Consider the following 18,546-nt stretch of genomic DNA (forward strand, 5'->3'; position numbering starts at 1 on the left):
TTTCTATAGTACCTACAATGTGCCAGTATGAGATGCTGAACACTTAAGTATCTCATTTGATCCTTGCAACAATGTGGGGAGTTAGGGATGCTTATGATCCCTATTTACAGATAAGGAAACTGAGAAAAATGGAAATTAAGTGACTTGGCCAAGATCACACAGTTAGTAAGTGTCTCAGATGGATTTGAACTCAGGACTTACTGATTCCAGGTCTGGAGCTCTAGCGGTTATGCCTCCTGGGAAGACTGAATGGCACAATGAGCTACAGCTCTCAAAGATGGCTATTATAATTAGCAATAAGCATGGCATCTCTGTCAAGCAAAGTTACTTGAATCCCATGGTTGCCCCAGGAGAAAAAATGGTCTCCATGCTATAAAAGGGTCTAACAGAATAAACAAAAAATTGTAGCACAAAATAAAGATTAAGACAGTGTTATAAAGAACTCATTTCCAGGCCTAGATGAGTTCTATTCTAGTGTGCTCACAGGGCCTGCAGGCATGATCTGAGAGGCATGGAGAAATCCTGGATGACAAAAGTAGACCTGAAACTTGGGCTTGGGAAATAGCCTGGTTTTAAAAAACAACAAAAGGGTGAGGAGCAGCTAGATGGCACAGTGGACACAGCAGAGACCCTGGAGTCAGGAGGACCTGAGTGCAAATACAGTCTCAAGACAATTAATACTTCCTAACTGTGAGACCCTAGGAAATCACTTAATCCCAATTGCCTAAGGGAAAAAAAAACCCAAAAGGGTGAAGTTTTAGAAAAGGACACACTGATAATAAATACTGATGATTTAAGTACCCAACAAACTGATCTCATACCTTTCTTTTCTTTTCTTTTGAAAGTGTTATTATAATGGGAGGATGCCATAAACATTCAATAAATATTTGAGAAAGATATTCTAGTGTTAGGTGCTACAAAATATAGTTTTAGTTATGTCCAACACCTATCGTGATAACACACTCAAAATCTCATTATACAATTGACAATTGTAGACTTTTGCAGGAGCTCTAATTTGTCAGTAATTGGCATGCCTTCCACCAATGAAGTTTCTCCATCTTCATGGTCTTTGGGGGTTGCTATTGCTGAAAACCCATCCTCCTGTCATAAGCCTTGTAGTGAGCCTCTCTCCGCCTAGCTAGGCTGGACCTCAGACAACAGACTCCCCAGGGCCCTGCCTGTGACCTACTGGCCTTCCCTTTTTCCAACACAAGGTCACCCCTGAGCTACACTGAGGTATTGATAGGCCTTAAGAGGTAGTTCTCATTCATATGGATAAGCTAGTAGAATGTGGGCTGAATATTGCCAGAGTGTGCTATTCTCAAAGGGCAGAAGAGAACATCATTATATTGTCATCATCTAATGCTAAAGCTTTCACATACATTACTTCATTTGATCCTCACAAAAATCCTGTGGGAGAGGTCAGGTAGACATTATCATTCTTTTCCAGATAAAGAAATCCTGCTTTAGAGATGTTATGATTTGTATAACCTATAATAGACTGCTTGAGCTATCTTGGGGAGGAGGTAGGAAAGGGAAAGAAGGAGAAAAAATTTGGAATACAAAATTTACAAAATGAATGTTGAGAATAAGTTGTGGCATATAAGTGTTATGGAATATTATTTTTATAATTATATTTTATATTATTATATATATATAATAAAATATATTTTATAATTATAATTAGCAGGATGATTTCAGAAAGGCCTGGAGACTTACATGAACTGATGCTAAGTGAAATTAGGAGAACCAGGAGATCATTGTACATGGAAACAAGATGACATGATGATCAATTCTAATGGACATGGTTCTTTTCAAAAATTAGGTGATTCTGGTCGGTTCCAATGGTCTTGGGATGGAGAGCCATCTGCATCCAGAGAGAAGACTGTGGGAACTGCGTGTAGATCACAACATAGCATTTTCACTCTTTTTGTTGCTGGCTTGCATTGTGTTTTCTTTCTCGTTTTTCCCCCTTTTTGATCTGATTTTTCTTGTGCAGAATAATTGTGAAAATATGTATAGAACTGCATATGTTTAACATATATTGGATTACTTGCTGTCTAGGGAAGGGGGTAGGGAAAAAATTTGGTACACAAGGTTTTGCAAGGATGGATTTTATAATTATCCATGCATATATTTTGAAAATAAAAAGCTTTAATTAAAAAAAAATTAAGATAAAAAGTTATCTTTTTACATGTAGTTGGAAAAATATTAGTTAAAAAAAAAAAGGATGCTATAACTAGTACCAAATACTTTAAGAATGATTAATCCCTTAAAGATTAATAGATCATTATCAAATAAGAAAACTCTGTTCATGGTCTAATTCTATTCAAAAGGCTTATCTATAGACTTGGAAAAAATATAGAAAATATGCTTATTAAATCTTTGGCCACACAAATCTGAGAGGAGTAGCTAATACTTTTTTTTTTTTTTTTTGGGGGGGGGGTAGGGCCTAGACTTAGAATTTCATTCATGTAGATAAGTCCCATCATTGAAGTTTCCTCCACTAACACAAATTAGCAACCCTTCTGTAACTAATAGTTACAGAGAACTAGCCAGCTAACTGAAGAGGTTAAGGTAGGATTTGAACCCAGGACTTCACAACTCCAAAGCTACCCTTCTGTCTAGCCATTTTTTGTCAACTGCCTTTCCAGCTAATAAAGTATCTGAAGCAAAATCCAAAGTAATTTTTTTTTTTTTTTTTTTTTTTTTTTTTTGCTGAGGCAATTGGGGTTAAGTGACTTGCACACATCTAGGAAGTGTTAAATGTCTGAGGGCAGATTTGAACTCAGGTCCTCCTGACTTCAGGGCTGATGCTACCATCAAATAATCTTGATGGACTGGCATACTAAGCAAAACCCAACACAATGAAATTTAACAGATAACTGTAAAGCTGTGGAGCAACATGAGATAGTAGAAAGAAGACCCAATATGAGTCTCAATTCCACCACTTATAAGCCATGTGACTCTAGACAAGTCTCTTAATCTAAGTTTTGGTTTCCTCATTTGTAAAATGGGTGGGCATAATAATTAATGTTTTCACTGATTCAAAAAATAATTATAACATTTAAATGGGAATATATGTGAAAGCACACACATATATATTTAGTAATATTATATATAATATGTTATATATTTAGTGAAAACACTAAATGATAAAGAATTTTAAGTTATCATCATCATTAATAAACACACTATATTTAGGTTGAAAAAAATCAACTCCTCATAGATGAATGGAGCCTGAGTTGTGTTAATTAATTAGGAGTCCAACAAGCATCAATAGGGTCATGTGGCTAAAAAAAACTAACCACTTCAATACTTTAAGGTTCTGTGATTTCATTGCTATGGTCCCTTTACCAATGCAGCTCCCATCTCCTTTCCTCCAAGAAGAGAGACTATCTTTGGGAGTAACTGTGGCATAAAAATTTTTCCCCCTGCAGTCAGACCAGTCTCTCTAAATTTTGCTTGACTGGTCCTCAGATAAGAAAGACTCTGCTGAGCTGATTTCAGAAAAGCTTGGAGAGAATTAAAACATTAACTGATGTTAAGTGAAGTGAGTAGAGAATATTATACACAGCAGCAACAAGATTATGTGATGATCAAGTGTGATGGACTTGGCTCTTTTCAACAATGCCGTTATTCAGGCCAATTCTAATAGACTTGTGATAGGGAGAGCCATCTGCATCCAGTAAGAGGAATATGGGGACTGAATGTGGATCACACCATAGTATTTTCACCTTTATTGTTTTTTGGTTGCTTGTTTTTTTTTTTTTCATTTTTTCCCCTTCTGATCTGATTTTTCTTGCACAGCATGATAAATGCAGATATATATATACACATATATATATACATACATACATACACACACACACAAACACACACATATATATATAAGAATTGCACCTGTTTAACCTACATTGGATTACTTGTTGTCTAGGGGAGAGGAAAGGGAAGGAAGAAAGAAGAAAAATTTAGAACAAGGTTTTGCAACGGTGAACACTGAAAACTATCTCTGCATGTATTTTGAAAAATAAAAAAGCTATTATTATTTTTTTAAAAAAGAAACAAAGAAAGAAAGTATTTGCTGCTGAGCCCTGCAACAACATGCAAGTAAAATTTTTCCAGCTTGGCAGGACCTGCTAGACATTATGCTCTATTAGCACAACCTCCAAGAATATACTGTCACCTGCATGGAACAAAGAGGGATTTGGGCGAAGGATGAAATCTCAGGATACCTTACCAGACATTAAAACACTGTCCACATCAATGTCATGGGAATGAGCTGTTCCCTTTTATTATGTGCTTTTCACATTAAACCACGAATACTGTGTTAAATTCTGGAGGCTATAGTTCAATGTTATTTAACCTTATAATTACTAATATATATTATATACAATAATATATAAAATGTTAATATAATTGCTATATATTATGATATGTAATCACATATAACAATAATATAACATTAGTAATTTTATTACCAATTAATTTGAATTATTAATTACTTTAATTGATGATTGATAAACCAAATGAATTAATATATGATATATAATAAATGACATATAATAGTATAATATAACAAATAACAATATTTTTGGAATTTTTGTTTTCATATCACTTATTGTTACTGTTCCTTCCTCATAGAAGCCTTCTTTGTAATAAGGAAAACCATGTAAGCAAAATCCAATAGTCTCAGCAATTGTACATATACATATCATATTTATTCTATGTACATTTGTATCATATGCACCATTCTTCATAGTACCGGTTCCCAACTTCTCTAATAAGATGAAGGAAGAAGTGTGTTCCATCATCTGTTCCCCTGTTCCATCATCTGATCAAAAATAATCATTACCATTGAGCATGAAATGCCTGAATGTGTTCAGTGATGGGAAGGTCAGTCCTTCAAAAGATAGTTCATTTTATTGTTGCCTAGCTCCATTAGAAAGCTCTTTCTTTACTCATCGTGTAGAATGAGACTTAATTTCTGAACATGCACAATCAGAGAACTACTTTGCTCGACAATGCATGTTTCTTATAAAAGCTTTTTTAATTTATTTTTTTAATGGGAGGTAGAAAAAATTGTTTTTTAACTGAAAAAAACTAAATTAAATTAAAAACAAACAAAGGTCTTCTTTATGCTTATTGGAAATCTGGGAAGACCCAGTGATAAGAATATTTCAGGAGCTGTCAACCAGGACAGAGAGGGGGAGTCTAAAGATTATATTGTAGTCAGAAACAGTTGAAGGAACCAAGAAAGTTAGGTCTTGAAAAAAGATAAGGCATGCATGTGAGCAATCTTTAATTATCTTAAAGGCTTTTATGTAGGAAAGGGCACAAGACTTGCTATATAATGTTCCAGAAGGTAGAATCAGGATTAAGATGTGGAAGTTACAAGGAAGTAAATTTTGGCTTGATCTAGTTAAGAATTCTCCAATAGCGAGCCAGAGATAAAAGTGAGCTGCCTCTTTAAGTAGTGACTTCACGTGTCGCTAATAATGTTTGGGCAAAAGTTGGATGACCATGGATGATCAAGGATATTATAGAAATGATTTCTGCAACCACAGAAGATTGGACTGGATAACTCCAAAGATTACACTATTCTAATTTCTAAAACATCCCTTTCCTTCTGTTCCACCTTGGTCAAAAATCTCCCTGGTACCAAAAGGATGCTGTTCCAATTGCTTAATCAAACCCTCTACCCATTATTCCTTGCTCTCTGTTGATAGGAGTAAAAGGCCAACATAAGGAAGGTGGGGACTATAGACCAAGTGGGAGAAGTAGGTTCTGAGAAAAGCCATGTGACTTGGATGGGACATTTTGAGTGTGTCAAACATTCTTAAGTTTGTGTGGATCCTACAGGAATAAAGTTAATAGGAGTCATGCTTTGGCAAGACAAGTAGACTAGTATGAATGCAGTTGCTAGATTAAATACCTACTACCTAATCAGTAGGGCATTTTGTAAACACAAAAGAACTGAAAGCATACAAAAGTAATGATAAAACTGAAAGCTGGAATGTTAACAGCTGATATTGGTATCTAGTACTCATGGAATAGATAAGAATAGTGTATACATTCTATGACCTAAGAGCATAGTGTTAAGAGTGAACCTAGAACGGTATGTACTTCCTTCTGCATGGGGCTGAGTTTGCTCTCTAAAAGCAGCAAGAATTTGCTTCTATTCCACTGGAAAAACTCAAGCCTAGGTGGGATTCCTTAACCCAATGGCAAACAGCACAGTCCAACTGGAAAAGAATCTTGAGTAGGCCAGCTTGATGATCATGATGGTTGGATGCCAGGAAGGCTCCTGCTTAAGCAGAGGGTGGTTGGTTTGGGAAGTCTTCCCAGCAGTGGTATGAGTAGTCCCAAAATAAAGTCTAGGTAGAATATGCAATATTCACAGCCTCAGGCCATTCTATTCTCCAACCCAGAATGCCCTTCTGTTTTTTCATCTAACCAAATCTTTCAGGGCCAAGGTCAAATTCCATCACTTCTAAAATCTTCCCCAATTACTCCAGCCAATCCTGCTCTTTTCCAAAATCTTCTTACTAGCTGTAGTTTTTCACTTTGACACTGACATACATCACTTTGAACCATTATGAATATCTTTTCTCTGTGTATATCCTGCTACCTAAAAAGACCATAAACGTCTGGAGGGCAGAGATCACATCTTAATTTTTGTCTTTCTCTCCTAATAGTTGCTTAGGAAAGATGAAACAGAAAATAACTGGTGGGCAAAATAAGATGACAAAACAAATGAGAAAGAGCAAAGTTTTCTCATCTTCCTGGCACCTTAGAAAGCCAAAAGAAAAATATTTTGTGAAAGCCTGTTTTGTAGCCATTTTGTGGGACAGGTCTTATGCTCACTCCAAGCCTGTATTATAAAGGAAAGAGTGCTACATTTGAAGTTAGAAGACATAGTTCAAATGCCAATTTGGATGACTACCTGTGTAGCCTTTTCTCACTGGGGTTCGATTACCTCTTTTGTAAAATGGGGTTGCACTACAAAATCACTAAGATTCCAGTTCTAAATCAATGATGTGATATGAATATGTCAGTGATATGTGCAAGCTTGGAGAAGCTTCCAATGTAGGCAGGGACATAAATCTCACACACAAAACAATTATGGAGTACTCCAATACAACAGGTAATTGCAGCACTGTATACTATATATACAAGTGCAATAGGAGAATTGGAGGAAGGTACGCTCAACACATTTGAGGAAGTAGGCTCAATGTGGAGGAAGAATTGAAATGACTTCAATATAAAGACAAAAGGCACTAATAAGAACTATTTTTAAAAATCTGATGAGGTGGAGTGCCCGTTATGGCACTGGGAATCAATAACCATGCCTGGATTGAGAGGAAATGGTAGAATGAAATCAATGGTTTTTTGGGGATAGAGGAATATGACAGAAGTAATCAGTAAATAAGATATAAGAAAATGTAGGAGACTGTTACAACAATCTAAGCCTATAGTAATGGTGGTTTCCACTGAGTGCTGTCAGTGAAAGTGGAGAAGAAATGACAAATCAGACTCTTTGAAGTATGAATCAACAGGACTTAGTGAATGATGAGGAGAGGGAAGAGCCAGAAGTAATTTTCAGTTTTCTTGCCTAGGAAATAGGAAGAGCAACAAAGGGAAAAACTAGTTTGGAGGCAAAGAAGAGCGCCATTTTGAATGAGAAGAGTATGAGGTAAGTGTGAGTTATCCCAGGGTCTCTAAATAGATGGAAGTATGGGACTGGAATGCAAATGAGAGATCAGAGCTGGAGATCCAGATTTGGAAGCATGAAAAAAATTTGTTTAATTTGTCTTTGGCTTATAACATGATGAGTTTCAGAGGACAGTTTGATAAACATATCTCAAAGCTCTTTGTTGGGGAGGAGGTGTATGTGTTGGACAGGGACAGCAGATTATAAAAATACACTTGATAGATAACGGTTACTGTGCTGGTCACTTTTGCTTAACTATTTTTCTTCGTTACTAGGAGTGGCTGGATGGGTGGAAATAGGGAGTTGGGGGGGGGGGGAGTGAAGGGTATCCTGTTGGCTGGAATGAGGGTAGAGAGGGAAGATAATATATGAGAAGATTGTATAGTATAAAAAACAAAAAAGCACAAACTTTTTTATTTAAGCATTCGATTGCTTTGAGAAATGAAGCTACTAAGTTGGTTAACTAGAAAGTCAGTTCATACACATGTGCCTTCACTATACAAAGAAAAAGAGAACCAGACTGTAAAAGGTTGCTAAATAAGAGAAATGGAATACGAGAGGGAAGTTGCTCCAGAAAGGCAAAGCTGAGCAGAGGCTAGCTATTGTGATAAAGGGAAAAAAAAAAAGAAACTAATGAGTTCACAGAGAGCCAGAAGGAAAAGAGGCTCTTAGTGAGTAGCAAAACGTTACTTTGCTTATCAACTGAAGATAAGCTGAGTGAGAGGATAAAAGGGCGTGATGAGGCCAGAGTATGAAAAAAATGAGAATGCAACCTTTTCAATATGAAAATTGTTCCTGGTTCTATTTGTTATTGTGCAATTTATACTTTAGTTCATAGTATTTTTTTCTTTTGCTACCATAATTCTTATTTTTACAACAGCACCGGGGAGTATGAAGTTGTACACTCATGACACTTAATTTTACAGATCCATATCTCAAGTTCTGTGCCTGCTTTGCTAGCAAAGAAGAGGTCACATTAACTATTTGGTGACAGGGAGTTATCAGGACCCATGAAAAGGAAGTGAGCCAATGATACCTTGCCACCCCCAGGGATATAGTAAAGAAATAATTGAAAACACTAGTGGACTTTTGTTCTGTTAGAACTACTTCCATAACTTAAGAGAGTAAGCCCAATGGGATTGAGGTTGGAGGAGCCAGCATCTGGGCTGCTGTGCTTTCCCTGGGCAGCTTGGCACAGGACTAGTGGGAAGCCACAGCCATCGTCTTTGCCTGAGTAAAAATGAATGTTGGCATTTCCCACAATGTTTTTGAAAAGAGACTAAGACATTGTTGGTGGAGTTGAGAACTGATCCAGCCATTCTGGAGAGTAATACAGAACTATGCCCTAAGGGCTATCAAACTGTGCATACCCTTTGATCCAGCAGTGTTATTACTGGGCTTATATCCCAAAGAGATCTTAAAGGAGGGAAAGTGACCCCTATGCACAAAAAATGTTTGTGGCAGCCCTCTTTGTAGTGGCCAGAAACTGCAAACTGAGTGGATGCCCATCGGCTGGGGAATGGCTGAATAAATCGTGGTATATGAATGTGATGGAATATTATTGTTCTGTAAGAAATGACCAGTAGGATGATTTCAGAGAGGCCTGGAGAGCCTTACAGGAACTAATGCTGAGTGAAGTGAGCAGAACCAGGAAAACACTGTATATGGCAACAGTAAGATTAAGTAACAACTGTGATGAACTTTGCTCTTTTCAACAATGAGGTGATTCAAGACAATTCCAAGAGACCTGAAATGTAAAATGGCATCCATAATCCAGTGAGAGAACTATGGAGACTGAATCAATCAAAGCACAGTATTTTCACCTCTGTTGTTTGTTTGCTTTTTTTTTCTTCTTGTTATCTGATTGTTCTTGCCACAGTATGACAAATGTGGAAATAAGTTCAGAAGAACTGCACATGTTTAACTTATATCAGATTGTTTGCTATCTAGGGGTTGGGGGAGAAGGGAGAAAAATTTGGAACACAAGGTTTTGAAAAAGTGAATGTGAAAATGTTGAAAACTACATTTGCATGTATTTGGAAAAATTTTAAAGCCAGCATATTAAAAAAAAAGAAAGAAAAGAGCTCTGATATTCTATTCTGAAAACATGGTTTCATAAATAAACTTTGCATTTGTTTTCTTGGTTCAATTGTTTTTTTATTGAAATGAAATCAATTTCCGATATATCAGGGTAAGGATGTACCTGGGGATGGACATTTAGGCATTACTGGACACAAGTGTCTTCCTACAGTTTTCCAGACAAAAGACTGCTAGCCATTCTTTAAAAATGACATTCCAAAAATTGTAAATATATTGCAATGTGCAGTTTTGGTATGTGATTTTAATTATTCTGGTTTTCTCTAGATGTAAAAAAGTACATAAATATAGATATGGATCTAGAAGAACAGAGTTCTATTTTGTTTTTAACACACCAGGTTTGCTAGAAATGTTAACCTTTATTATTTTTTGGTTTGTCTCGTTTGAGGTTATAACTTGGCTCTCTGGGTCCCAGATGACTGTAAGATGAGGGATGTAAACTACTTGATCTTTAAATTTTCTTCCAACCCTAAATATGCAATCTTACAAATAACTCTATGATAATCTACTGTTACCTGTTGACAAACACTTGAAAACTTTTGAAGTAGTTGCTAAAAAAAACTTCTTGAAAAAACTATATATTTTCTTTACATGTAATTGGGGAAAAATAAAATATTATTAAATAAAAAAGAAAGAAAAGACCCTATAGCAAAAACTGTAAATTAGTTAATTAAGTGTTAACTACTTCTTTATTATCATTATTAAATTAAATTATTATTAATTATCAAATGTTATTAATTAAGTCTATTTCCACTTAGGGGAAGAAGAGACTTTTATGGAGACAGAGAAGTGGCTGGAAGAAGAAGGAAAGAATAAGGACCAAAGTAGAAGAGTGAGGACAGGTGAGCTGGGTACATGCCTATAATTCTGGCTCCTATGGAGGCCACTGCTAGTCAATATGCAGCTTGAGAATTCTAAGCTGCCCTGGGTAGTGCTAGTCAGATGTCTGCACTAAATTAGGCTTCAATATGGTGAGTCCCTGGCAGTGGACGTCACCAGGTTGCTTAAAGAAGTGTTCTGAATGAAAATGAAATAGGTTAAAGATCCCCTACTCATTGGTAGTGGGATCAGGCCTGTGAGGATTTCTGCACATCGGGCCTAGGTAAGACAGGGAGATCCAGTCTTTAAAATAAAAGTAGAGCTGGTCCATAATATCGAATAAGGCAGAGAAAAGGCATTGGACTGGTTAACAGGAAGTCAATTATGCCCTTCAAAATAGCAGTTTCATAAGAGTGGCAGAAAGTAAGGCAGATTTTAGGAGATTTTTAGGGTGAAGTGTATGCAGCAGCTGTAAAATGCATGTTTGAGGAACTCTTCAATGAAAAGAGAGAAATGTTTGACAAAAGGCAGAAGAGGGGCAGCTAGGTGGTGCAGTGAGTTAGAGCACCAGCCCTGAAGTCAAGAGGACCAGAGTTCAAAATCTGGCCTCAGACACTTAACATATTCTGGCTGTGTGACCCTGGGCAAAGTCACTTAATCCCAACTGCCTCAGCAAAAAAAAAAAAAAAAATCAACAACACACACAAACAAAAAAGACAAAAGGCAGAAGAGAGAGCAGAGTAAAGAAAAAAGAAAAGAGTTTGAATTGTTTGAAATAAAAGAAACCTTGGTAAGTTTGAAGAGATGAGAGAAAATCTGTAATGAAGTAGTGGGGTAAAGTGCTGGAAAAGATAAGTATTGGGATCCAGAATACAAGTACAGGAACTAGCTTCAGGGAGAAAGTAGTGTTCTTTTGAAACTAAGGGGCAAAACAGTAACTGTCCAACTAGCCCGAATTCTATGTGGAAACTTGTCCAAGAAGGCCTCCAGCTCCTCCTCTGTAGGCCTAGGTTTTGAGGTGAGGCTCTTCAGCTATCATACACCAAAGGTGCTCAATGACTAATAGGCCTACTGCTTCCAACGATCACCAGCTCTTTATTACTCACCTGAATAGACGTCTCTTGAGACTTCCCTTTCCAGCATCCATGGGTCTTCTTTTCTCTCTAACTGTGAGATGACATCAGGTTTGGAAATTGGAAGCCCTGTTCACAGAAAAATAAATAGGACTTCATTATTTGTGTTGAGGACACAAAGGCAGCCTGCACATCAGACTCCAAGAATTACTTATTAAATATGATCAATCACAAATAAGAATTCTTTTTCAGATAAGGACCTGTAGCTCAGAATATTTAAACCCGAGGCCTCTTGGCTGCTGGGTGATGGAACAGGTACCAGATCCCAACTTCCTCACTCATCCTCCAAGGTTCTTTCTGCTATACCAAGCTCTTAATCTTCAGGGAAGCGGGGTGGGGGGAGAAGCACCAGGCAAGACCCAGAAGGAAATAAAATGGCTCCGAGCAGAATGCTTAGTGGCAAATTCCTATAAACAGTTCATGGGAGATGGGTAAAGAACTCACTTTTAGTGAGTTCAGAAAGATGATAGTCTTCAGGCTGGAAGGCTAGGAATTTCTTACTACATAGGTATATGCAGTGTGGACCTCATGGGAGAAAGCCTTGGATTGAGGAAAAAAAGGATGTGGAAGCTACAGCCACCTACTTTCAATTCAACCAAGTGTTGGACAATGAACAGGAACAGATGTTTCTAGGACAAAAAAGATTTGGAAACATTGAATCCAGAACCCTAAGCTAAAAGGTCTTATATATACTAAAAAAAGAGGAAATAAAATTATCCAATGGGAAGATTTTCAATTAAAGAGGAAAATCATCATTACCCATTGAAACCAAGTGCCGATACTTTTCCAATATCACATCTCTGTACACGTCCTTTTGAGTAGGGTCCAGTTGACTCCACTCCTCTTGGCCAAAGGCCACAGCCACATTCTTAAATGCCATTGATTGCTGAAAGAAAGAGCATGAGAGGCTTTGTTAAGTGCTTTAATGAAACCAACAATTGATGAATTAATAAATGCTTATATTCTGAAAAGCTTTACTTAAAAAGTAAAGTCAACAAGCATTTATGAACTACTATATGCTAAGCATTATGCCATAAGCTGATGATAGAAAAGCAAAGGTAAGTTTTATTGGGGGAGACAAGAGAAAAAAAAAAAAAAAAATATATATATATATATATATATATAGAAAGAGAGAGAGAGAGAGAGAAAGAAAGAGAGATCATATATAAGCATGTACAACACATATACAAAGTTATTGAGGGAAGGAAGACACTAGCAGATAAGCAGATCAGAAAAAAGTAATCCTTGAGTTGAGCCCTGGAGAAAGATACACCAAGGCTTGGAGGTAAGCAGGAAGCACATTTCAGGGACAGAGGACAGAGGGTGCAAAAGCAAAGATGTGGGAGATAAGCTGTTATGTTCAAGAAATGCCCTGGGCAATTTAACTGGACAGTAGAGTGAATGTAGTGCATGAATATATAATGAGGTTGGAAAGTTGGTTGGCATCAGATTATAAAGAGCTTTAACTGCCAAACAAAGGAACTATCATAAATGTACATATCTGAATGCATAAGGAGAGGTAGTCTCAAAGTGTCTGGAGGTAGAACTTGATTTTTCTAATGAATCCTACACACACACACACACACACAAAGAATTGCTCAGGAGTCTGGCAAATGTGGGCTCAAGTCTTCATCGGCACATGCTGGCTCTGAGCACCTGGGCACAGGATTGACATTTCTCTACTCCAGTTTGTAAGGTGCAGAGTGGAAACAGAAGTAGAAGAGGTCCTCCAGGAGAGCACCTTACACAGTTGGAAACTCCAGGCCCAGACGTAACTAAAATGATACACACAATAACATACATAGATACATGGATATGTAAGCCTATCCCTGCTAGCCTTTCCTCTCAAACTATCTTTGTTGAACTAGTTTTCATTTCCTTTCTTCTTCTTCTATTTAGACTTCAATGTGTATTTGTTTCTCCATTAGAACATAATATATTTTCATTTATTGTACTTGTATCCCCAGTGGCTACCATATAATCACATATAATAGGTACTCAATACTTGATAGCTGATGGATAACAATTGAACTAACATCTGAAACTAAGGCAAACACACAAACTCACATTAACATTTCTGATTTGTTCCTAGAATACCAAAGGAAAGCAGAGGCCATTTAGTAAGCAGCCACTCCCACAGGGCATGTGGCTGATACAAAGATGAGCCCCTACTCTCTCTTATTTTTAAGTGGGAGATTATTAGTTTATTTTAGTATATGGCAAATTAGCATCAAAGTAAGCACATTTTAAAATCCATTCACTGTTTCTAAGTTTCTACCAGAAGGTAAAGTGGTTCTGGTTCTGGTTTTCTATTCAAACACATCTTGCTTTTTTGGTCTTTGTTTTTATTGAAATGTATTTTTTTTTCCTTCTCAAGAAGCTCACAGTATATCAATGTCAACAACAGAACAATAAGACTGATAGAAACCGTCTTGAGAAAGGTATGGCTTCGAATACAGAAACAATTCCAGAAGGCTCCTACTCTCAAAGAACTTATTTAATCTACAAATATAGAGAACTATAATACATAAGACTAAGTAAGTAGACTTTTAAAATGCAAAACAAGTTGCTATATGAAGTCTGAAGGGAAAATGAACATTGTCAATGAATTAAGGCAAATTGGGGAAGGCTTCCTGGAGGAAATGGTATCCAAGTTGGACTTTAAATGCTAGCAAAATATGATAGTGCCAGCCCATGGAGGGCTATAAAGGCCACAGGTAGAAGAGTAAATTCTGCTGAGCAGACGCTGGGAACTACCGAACGTTTCTGGTATGACTAAAATCATACATGACAAACTTATTCTGCACTGGTATGAAGAATGGATTGGAGGTAGAGAGCAGAGATGGGTAAACTTTTAAAAAGTATAGTTCATGAGTGGTAATAAGGGCTCATATTTGGATGTGGATGAGAAGATGGATGTGAGTGAAATTACACAAGTGAAAATGGCAGGGGGTGGTGATGGTAACTAATTACAGATGAGAAATGAGAGAGAAAGCTAGGAGTCTAAGAATTCTAAGGTAATAAAAGGGAAGAGTGGGTGAATGCTGGTACCAGACAGAAACACTGAAGCCAGAAGAAAGAGCAGGTTTAGGAAAGAAAAAAATGAGCTTAGTTGGGGCCATGTTGAGTTCATGATGCTGGTGGAACATTCTGAGAGATCCTGTTGACCAGAGGTGTCAAGCACATCCGCAACTGAACTAGATTAAAATGTAACTGGAAGATATTTAACAAAACAAAAGCACAATAGAACAGAACGTTAATATGAGGTTTTCCAAGCTATGAGGTGGGGGGAAGAAGAGGCCAGGGATCCTTCTGTACATTTCAATGGCCCCTGTGTCTATGATACCACTGATGTAGGGATCTGAATATAAATCTCAGAAACCAGTACCGATTTGGGGTGTCATGTTCATGGAAGTGGTAGCTGAAAGTTGTGTAGGATGTAAGTGCGGAGAAATGCCAAGAAGGTCCAGGATGGAGTCATGAAGATAAGAAGGAGATAGAGGAAATTTGTTCAAAAGGCAGGAACAGAATCTGAAGAGTGACATCTCTTAGGCTAACACAGTGAGGAGCATCAAGTGAGAAGGAGCTGTTATCAAATCATACACAAAAGATGATAGAGAAAAGACATGGAAAGAAGGTGGAAAGACTTAGTGACCCAGAGCCCAGGCCATGAGGACAGGGCAGGGAGGACTGGGTCACAAAGCTTCAGCATAAGGAAAAATGGCCTTTAAGGAAGGCAAACTGAGTCTGACTCACCTGGGGTCCAGCTGGCAAGACCACAGCAGCCATGTCCTCGTCTGGGGAATTCTCATCCTGGGAAGGCAGAGCTGGGGAATAATGGGGGGCAGGAGAGGAATCAGATTTGTCTTGAAGTTCCCAGATCTACCCGTAGGCTAGAAATCCCCACACCCCAGCTGGGTGTGCTTCTCCAATGGACAATGACTGGTGAATCTGACTTCAGGATGCTGGGCGAGTCACTTAACTTCTCAATTCCCCAGGCAACTCTCTAAGATTAGAAGTCACAAACATGTTACTTATCTGCATCACTGGAGGAATTCCACACCAGAAATTCCTGTATTAATGAAATCACAGGCCCAGATTCCTGCCCCTTACTGCCCCCGAACCTAACCTGTCTTCTTGGCTCTCTTAAGGCCAAAATGAGAACAAATTTGAAAAGGCTTTGAGAAATGAACAATCCCAATGTAAAGATGAATTCATTTAAGAACCTTCTGAAGGGGAAAAAAAAAAAGATTTACAAAGAAATAATCAGCAACAACTGCAGAATGCATTTTCCTGAACAGGTTCACTGCCTTGAACCTAGTAATAATTATTTGTGGAATTAAATTTAGGGAGTACCTTATTAGGCACAGCAGAACTGGAAGAGAGGATTAATCTGGATGATGGAGGGGGATTCACGATGAGCTCCCAAACACATTTGTGGAGCCTATCATGGAACCCTAATCCATACCCAAAGTTTCAACCTCCCACCAGGTCTTCCAAATAGCTTTTTCTTCTTTCCTGTCTTGGGAAGAATGAGCCCTCACTCTCACATCCTTCTACCATTCTCACCTCTCTCTCCAATCATTTGGGTCAAATCCTCCATGGTTAGCCCTTCCTCACTGTTTTAGAGATGGTCAGGAATTGCAAAGGCGCCAGCAGTCCCAGGATCTGTTCCTCTGTATCACTCTCCAGCCTCAGCCCTGAAGCTCTGGTTGAGAGATCTCTGGTCAGGTTTGTCTCCTGCTAGGCTGGATTCCTACTCCCTGGGGTTGGGGGGGAGGGGAGATTCTCCTCTACTTTCACTCTCAGGAGCCTGAGAGGGTCCTGGTGAGCTGGGATCTGGGGGGTTCAGGAGCAATACCCCCTAAATAGGGACGGTGGCCCTGGGGCTTTAATTTTTGTCTCCCTCCTGGGAAGCCCACTCTCTCGAGTCTCAGGGTGGGTTCCTGGAGACTCTGTGGGCAGAGACAGGCTGAAGTCGGCACGAAGACCCCAGAAGCCTTAGTCCGACCGAGGGCCCTGTAAAGAATGCCCAGCGATCCTGGAACACAGGAATGGTGACAGGGTGAGGACCAGCCGGCAGGCAGGCAGGCAGGCAGACAAGCAGAAACAGAACTGGTGGAGCTGGCTCCCACAAACAGGGACACAGAACTCTTCTCTGACGCAAAGAGATCTGCAGGGACTTGGCCCTTGTCCCACTAACATCAGCCAAACCCAAAGATCCACAGCCTGGCCCTAGCTTCTTATGGCTCAACAGGCAGAGGAGAGGCTCAGTCACACAAGGGAACAACACTCAGATGCCCACCCACATCCACACCCACACACCCATACCCACATGCATGGATCAGAAAAGGGGTGGTCTCTGAGAGGGAAGGGGAGTCCAGCTGCGGCTCCGAGTCCCCTTGGGAGAGGGTGGTACCGAGGGTGCGGTCACAGACATTCAAGTCAGAGCCGCCCCCTCTCCATTCCTTACGCCCCCATTCTCGATCCTACCCCGCACACTCCCCAAAGCCCAGGGTCCTCCGCCTCCCCGCAAAAGGCAAAGACATCGGCACGCGACAGGCGAGCGGTTACCATGGTGACCTCGAGCCTCAGCCCGAAACACCCATGGGCGCCGTGATCCCTCAGGCACCGACCTACCTTCCCGTAGGTCTGCAATCCGACCAGCGCTGCCAGCGAAGAGGACGCACCCGCCAGGCCAGACAGCTTAGTGCGCCTGCGCAGGGTGGGCTTCCGGACTGCCCATTCAAGACGTCCGCGAGTCGAAGACATTCCCGCTCCTAAACTCCATTTCCCAGAATGCCATCTCAACCGAGGCTCTCACCTCTTTTACCGCTACCTTCCCTGCTTCGTAACCCCTAACGGTGTGGCCCTGCAAGTCCGCAGAAAGAAGCGCCCCTGGCAGTCCGTGGAATTCTGGGAATCGTAGTTCTAAGGAGCGGCGAACGACCGCCGTAGGGGAAAAGCGCGGGCCAGAGTCCACTTCCGGAAGTATCTTTTTGCTCTCAAGCCCCACGCCTAATTTCCCTTCCAAGGATTTAGGTGTGCATAGTTGGGTTGGGCTGCGCAGGCGCATTTGCCTAGACCTGCCCTCACGGAGCCCGACACTAGGTGTGAGGTGACTGAGGACGGAGGTCCTCAGTGGCTAAGTGGAGGTAGTGGAAAGTGGCGTGGGATCCGTGGGCAAGGTGTCGAGGCACCCAGGAGGCTCCTCTCCTTCCACCTCAGTTCCCCAGCTCAGGAATGTCATTGCTGACCACTTCTGTGGGACAGTGCCGCCAGGGGCTTCTCCCCTTCAGTCAGACGCGGGTGAGCATCCCACACCGGACAGTAGCCTTGCTTCCCACCTTCCTAACCCGGTTTTTCTAAACAGTAATAGTTGACATTTACTTTGCACCTACTATATGGCGGGCACCGTGCTAAGCACTTTACAGTTGTTAGCATCTGACCACAACAACCCCAGGAGGTAGATGCTATTTTGTAATCCCCATTTTACAGATGAAGAAACTGAGGAAGGCAGGAATAAAGTGACTTGCCCAGGTCAGAGAGCTGCGAAGTGTCTGAGGTGGAATTTGCACTCAGGTTTTCCTGCAATCAGTCAATACAATTTATTAAGCACCTGCTGTGTGCCGGGCACTGTGCTAAGCACTAGGGATACAAAAAGGGGCGAAAAACAAAATCAAAAACAATCCCTCCCTCCAAGGAGCTCACAGTCCTTTTAGGATTTAACGGATTTAACTTGCAAATAAATATGTACAAAGAATCTATATACAGGATAAATAG

At 39.7% G+C, this 18,546-nt stretch overlaps 1 protein-coding gene across 2 annotated transcripts in view; it reads right to left on the reverse strand.

Moving 5' to 3' along the window:
- The window catches only part of LOC100915720 (zinc finger protein 2 homolog), a 29,713-nt gene extending 11,954 nt beyond the window's left edge, over positions 1-17,759 (reverse strand). Inside the window, exons 1-5 of one of the 2 annotated variants that reach the window (XM_031945173.1) lie at positions 17,404-17,739; positions 16,333-16,471; positions 15,520-15,590; positions 12,523-12,649; positions 11,737-11,832 (exon numbers count right to left, since the gene is read on the reverse strand). In XM_031945173.1, the coding sequence (XP_031801033.1) occupies positions 11,737-11,832; positions 12,523-12,649; positions 15,520-15,590; positions 16,333-16,366 (328 nt within the window). In that variant the 5' untranslated portion in view covers positions 16,367-16,471; positions 17,404-17,739. Of the gene's footprint in view, positions 1-11,736; positions 11,833-12,208; positions 12,393-12,522; positions 12,650-15,519; positions 15,591-16,332; positions 16,472-17,403 lie in introns of those variants that run through there. The other variant, XM_031945174.1, reaches the window with a different exon arrangement.
- Between the last annotated feature and the right edge of the window lie 787 nt (positions 17,760-18,546).

This window comes from Sarcophilus harrisii, chromosome X, assembly GCF_902635505.1.
Source record: "Sarcophilus harrisii chromosome X, mSarHar1.11, whole genome shotgun sequence".
Lineage (NCBI taxonomy): Eukaryota > Metazoa > Chordata > Mammalia > Dasyuromorphia > Dasyuridae > Sarcophilus > Sarcophilus harrisii.